This window comes from Austrofundulus limnaeus, unplaced genomic scaffold, assembly GCF_001266775.1.
Source record: "Austrofundulus limnaeus strain Quisiro unplaced genomic scaffold, Austrofundulus_limnaeus-1.0 Scaffold947, whole genome shotgun sequence".
In the NCBI taxonomy this organism is placed as follows: Eukaryota; Metazoa; Chordata; class Actinopteri; order Cyprinodontiformes; family Rivulidae; genus Austrofundulus; species Austrofundulus limnaeus.
In genome coordinates this window covers 126,627-132,709 of record NW_013953349.1, presented here as the reverse complement: position 1 = coordinate 132,709, position 6,083 = coordinate 126,627, and the positions used below count along the sequence as shown (strand labels likewise).

General features: G+C 47.3%; 1 protein-coding gene across 1 annotated transcript in view; it reads right to left on the bottom strand.

The window, feature by feature from the left end:
* Positions 1-2,111: 2,111 nt before the first annotated feature.
* snx2 (sorting nexin 2) overlaps positions 2,112-6,083 on the bottom strand; it is a 33,319-nt gene continuing 29,347 nt past the window's right edge. The window contains exons 13-15 of the mRNA XM_014029737.1: positions 3,730-3,810; positions 3,571-3,642; positions 2,112-3,487 (exon numbers count right to left, since the gene is read on the bottom strand). Coding sequence (XP_013885191.1) covers positions 3,437-3,487; positions 3,571-3,642; positions 3,730-3,810 — 204 coding nt within the window. The 3' untranslated portion in view covers positions 2,112-3,436. The remainder of the gene's footprint in view (positions 3,488-3,570; positions 3,643-3,729; positions 3,811-6,083) is intronic.

Sequence of the window (6,083 nt, the reverse complement as noted above, 5' to 3'; positions counted from 1 at the left end):
TAAAAAGTAAATCGACACGAATCCTCCTTTTTTCTAAACTTTTCTAAAACTAAAGACTCTTGTCAGAAGTTAAAGTGCTGTAAGCTGAGTTTAATACCATCTAAAGACTAGTTCACTGTTATTTCTGAGTGTTTGTATTTATAATGATTCACGTCGGACACGAGGTGTTTATCATCAATATGTTCCTCATGAAGTTCTGATTATTAACCTTAATTTGTAAATAAAGTTAGTTCATTTGTTCTGTAAATAAAAACCTTTATTACAGAAGACTGGACTGTCTGGAGCTACAAATGATTGTATTTTTATTACTTTCATTCATTGGAGGGGTACAGTATTTATCTTTCATGAAAAAAGAACCTGTTTTTCCTCGTTAATTTAAGAAGTACAGTATGTACGGCCGGTGGGCGTCTCTTACAAGCTTAAGGTTCAAAATAAAGAAAATAAGATGCACATTTCTAATAAAGACGTGTTTAATTTAAAAGCTCTTACTGGTGTAATAAACGAACCGCTGCAGCCGGTTGTTCAGAACCATTAAAGTTTTCTTCTCTCCGCTGGTTGCAGACGTGTGCACGAGCTGTGCATGACAAACTGCTCCAATTCCAGGCGCGTGGCGAGGCCCGCCTGGTATTTGTCTCTGCTGCTGGAGCCATTCGGCCCTTCTTCCTGCTGCGCTGGATTGCTTTTAGCTGCTGCTCAGATTTGAATCGGCAGCAGGGCCTGTGACAGCGCAGGAAGAATCACCGTACACTCTTATATTAGGCCTCTTATCTGCTGCCGGGGGGTTGTTGATCAACTAAGGTCACTGTATCCTGACCACAGCACAACAGCTACAGCGTTATTTACAGATATGATAAATAAAAGCTGCAGCAACACTCTTATCAGCACAGAAAGCTTTCTGCTCCCTGTGCTCCTCAACACCAGGAGCAGAGTGGATCTGAGAGCTGCTGATGAAGCCAGGAGCTGCACGAATAAATCCTCTGCATGAATTAGAGCCTGGCAGCAGAAAGGTGTGTCTTTAGCCTACATGCAGGACGTCGGCCCCCCCCACAGATAACATGAGGCTGTTGGAAACACAGCCACATTATTCTAAGCAGCAGGTCCAGACAGCAGCGCTGCTCCCTGCAGATAATAGATGCACCTACATTATCCTGAAGTGGCGGGAAACTGAGGGGTTAGGAGGGCGAGCGGCAGAGATGCGCCTACATTATTAGAAAGTCAGATTGATAGTGACGGAGGGCGAGAGTAAAAATACACACATCTACATTACTGAGAGAGCCGGAGGGCAGGCTGCAGAGAAAAACACATGCAGAGGCATTACTCTGTAGTCAGAGGTGAAGCTGGAAAACTGTTCCTGCCATTATTCTCCTGTTACAGTGTGAGGGTTAGAAACATGCTAACACTGCTAACACCTCCTCTCCTGCAGCTCTGCTAACACCTCCTGCAGCTCTGCTAACACCTCCTACAGCTCTGCTAACACCTCCTGCAGCTCTGCTAACACCTGCAGCAGCTCTGCTAACACCTCCTGCAGCTCTGCTAACACTGCTAACACCTCCTGCAGCTCTGCTAACACCTCCTGCAGCTCTGCTAACACCTTCTACAGCTCTGCTAACACTGCTAACACCTCCTGCAGCTCTGCTAACACCTCCTGCAGCTCTGCTAACACTGCTAACACCTCCTGCAGCTCTGCTAACACCTGCTGCAGCTCTGCTAACACCTCCTACAGCTCTGCTAACACCTCCTACAGCTCTGCTAACACCTCCTGCAGCTTTGCTAACACCTCCTGCAGCTCTGCTAACACCTCATGCAGCTTTGCTAACACCTGCTGCAGCTCTGCTAATACCTGCTGCAGCTCTGCTAACACCTCCTGCAGCTCTGCTAACACCTCCTGCAGCTCTGCTAACACCTCCTACAGCTCTGCTAACACCTCCTGCAGCTTTGCTAACACCTGCTGCAGCTCTGCTAACACCTCCTGCAGCTCTGCTAACACCTCCTACAGCTCTGCTAACACTGCTAACACCTCCTCTCCTACAGCTTTGCTAACACCTGCTGCAGCTCTGCTAACACCTCTATGCTTTTATCTGATAAAAACAGAGGAGTCAGAGGGAGCTGAGGATGAGATACATTCTTTATTCAGTCATCAGCTCCGTCACATCAAAACATCAACATCTGCATCAACATCTGCATCATTTCACTTCAATCATCAAAACAAAAACAAAGATTAAAAAGTGTAGAAAAACAACAAAAAGACTTCAGTCTGATCAGCTTCAGTTCATCAACATAACTAATCAATCATTTCTGCAGAGTTTACACTGATCAACAACAACAAACAAACAAACAAACAAACAAACAAACAAACAAACAAACAAACATCACTTTGATACTGATTTAAGGACGGACCGGATCAGAACAATACTCAGAACCTCGGATCATCAGAACCTCTTTCAGCAGAAACCCTCAGCTCAGCTTCACTTCCTGTTTGAGAAACAACTGGACCCGTTAACAGAACCAGAACTGGACTCACTGCAGGTTTTGGATCCGTTAACAGAACCAGAACTGGACTCACTGCAGGTTTTGGATCCGTTAACAGAACCAGAACTGGACTCACTGCATGACGTTTGGACCCGTTAACAGAACCAGAACTGGACTCACTGCAGGTTTTGGACCCGTTAACAGAACCAGAACCAGACTCACTGCAGGTTTTGGACCCGTTAACAGAACCAGAACCAGACTCACTGCAGGTTTTGGACCCGTTAACAGAACCAGAACCGGACTAAAACAGAAAAAGTTGCCTTCACTTTCGATCATTCAGCAACAAAAACACAGGCTCTTATTATGAAAGGTCAAACAGGAAGGAGAAGGTTTTAATGGCTGAAACAGGAAGTCAGCTGTTCAGTTTGATGACTGAACGTTTATAAAATAAAACTCTGTTTGGTTTAAAAGAGATTAAAGAAGAAATCATTTATTTTATCAAAACTTAATCATCTGATCGACAGGATCAGTTTAAGATCAGCAGGGCAGTCAGAGGCTTTCCTCTGCTGCAGAGGATCATGGGTAATGTAGTCTTTAGAGCCTGATTATAAAAGACATTGTTTTTTCCTGACTATTTTCAGTTTGCTTGTGGTTTTGATGTTAAAGTGTTGGATCTGTGAATGTTCAGCTCAGTTGTTTACTCACCTGGACAGGTAGACAAACTGCACACTTTAACCATTTATCTAAAACTTGTCTTTTTTACAACCATTAAAGGCATCATTAGTTCAGACTGAGGGAAGTGAACGCAGCACAGAGTTTATCTGAGAAACTAAAGAATTATCAGGATTACAACCAAATAATGAGCTGATTTTCTGCCTCACTCCTTCGTGTCATGCTGATCTTAAACAGGAGAGGGAAAAGGAGGAGGAGAGGTGCATCATGGGTAGTGTAGTTTGATCTGGGCTGTTTATGAGATGGCCTTGGCTTCAGGTAAGAAGGCGTCCCAGTATTTAATGAGCTGCAGGAGGAAGAAGAATCAGGATGAAAATGATTTTTAAAAAGCTTACATGTGATTTTCTTGTTGAATATAACAGGTTTTACCTGCTGTTGTGTTTGAACCAGAGACTCCAGGTATTTAATAATGATGCATTTAAAATCCTTCACTCTCTCTCTCTGTTGGAAAAAAGCAAAGTGTTGGTGAGTTTACTCAGGTGAAGCAGGGGAGGCAGTAAAGCTGAGGGGCATGGTCGGTGGTCGGACCTCGAAGCGGCTGACTTCTTTCCTGATGGTTTTGGAGATTTGCTCAAAGTCTCTTTCACCTTGTTGGACTTTTCCCTCCAACTGAAACATGTCAAGAAAACAAGAACATATTCAACATTTCTTCACATTTGCCTTGAAATAAACAACAATAAAGTCCATCAGTCCATCCATTTTCTTCCTCTTATCCAGGGTCAGGTCTCGGGGGCAGCCGCCTKASKYSAGAGACCCAGACTTCCCTCTCTCCAGKCACTTGGACCAGCTCCTCTGGGGGAATCCCAAGGTGTTCCCAGACCAGCTGAGAGACATAGTCCCTCTAGCGTGTCCTGGGTCTTCCTCTGGGTCTCCTSCCAGTGGGACGTGTCCAGAACACCTCACCAGGGAGGAGTCCAGGAGGCATCCTAACCAGATGAACCACCTCAACTGGCTCCTCTGGACGTGGAGGAGCAGCGGCTCTACTCTGAGTCCCTCCTGGATGACTGAGCTTCTCAGCCTATCTCTAAGGGAGAGCCCAGACACCCTGCAGAGGAAACTCATTTCAGCTGCTTGGATCTGTGATCTCCTTCTTTCAGTCACTACCCAAAGCTCCTGACCATAGATGAGGGTAYGAACGTAGACCCACTGGTAAACTGAGAGCTTCACCTTCTGGCTCAGCTCTCTCTTCACCACGACAGACCGGTACAACGCCCACATCACTGCAGACACAGCACCAATCCATTCAATCTCCATTCTTCCCTCATTCATGAACAAGACCCTGAGATACTTAAACTCCTCCACTTGGGGCAGGACCTCCTCCCTGACCCGGAGAAGGCACAAGACCATGGTCTGGGATTTGGAGGCACTGATCCTCATTTTGGCTGCTTCACACTCAGCTGTGAACCGCTCCAGTGAGAGCTGGAGATCAGGATCTGATGAAGCCAGTAGGACCACATCATCCACAAAAAGCAGAGATGTGATCCTAAGGTCACCAAAAAGGATCCCCTCAACACCTTGGCTGCTCCTAGAAATTCTGTCCAGAAAAGTTATGAACAGAATCGGTGACAAAGGACAACCTTGGTGGAGTCCAACTCTCACCAGAAACGAGTCTGACTTACTACCAGCAACGTGGACCAAGCTCTGGTACCGGTCCTACAGGGACCTAACAGCCCGTATCAATGGGCCTGGTACCCCATGCTCCCGAAGTACCCTCCACAGGAGTCCCTGAAGGACACGGTCGAACGCCTTCTCCAAGTCCACAAAACACATGTAGACTGGTTGAACTCCCACGAACCCTCCAGGACCCTGCTGAGGGTGTAGAGCTGGTCCAGTGTTCCAGAACCAGGACCAGAACCACACTGCTCTTCCTGAATCTGAGATTCAACTATCCAACGGACCCTCCTCTCCAGGACCCCTGAATAGACCTTACCAGGGAGGCTCAGAAGTGTGATCCCCCTATAGTTGGAACACACTCTGTGGTCCCCCTTTTTAAATAGGGGGACCACCACCCCGGTCTGCCAATCCAGAGGAACTGCCCCCCGACGTCCACGCAATATTGTAGAGTCGGGTCAACCAATACAACCCCACAACATCCAGAGCCTTAAGGAACTCTGGGTGAATCTCATCCACCCCCGGCGCCCTGCCAACGAGGAGCTTTTCAACCAACTCAGTGACCTCGGCACCAGAGATTGGAGAGTCCGACCCAGGGTCCTCAGGCTCTGCTTCCTCATGGGAAGATGTGTCGGTGGGACTGAGGAGGTCTTCGAAGTATTCTGCCCACAATCCACAACATCCAGAGTTGAGGTCAGCAGCGCACCATCCCCACCATAAACTGTTGGTGGTGAACTGACAGGCACCAACAACCTTACGGCCACAGCTCAGGTAAGATGCATCGACAGTGGAAGCACGGAACATGGTCCACTCGGACTCAACCAGGTGCTTGCCCTTGGCCCCACCTCCAGGCCTGGCTCCGGAGGGGGGCCCCGGTGACCCGCGTCCGGGCGAGGGAACGCCAGATCCAATGGAAGAATTTATTTTTATTTTTATTTCCGGAGTGGGGCCCCAGTGACCTGCATCTGGGAGAGGGAACACCAAGTCCCTCTGTAGTACTCATCATAGAGGTCTTTGGACTGCATTTTGTCTGATCCCTCACCTAGGACCTGTTTGCCTTGGGTGACCCTTCGGGGGGCATGAAGCCCCTCAGAGCTCCTAGGATCATTGGGACACTCAAACCTTCCTCCACGATAAGGTGGCAGCCCAGGGAGACAACAATAAAGTCCACAACATACAGTGGTTTGCAAAAGTATTCATACCCCTTGAACTTTTCCATATTTTGTCACATTACAACCACAAACATAAATATATTTCACTGGAATTTAATG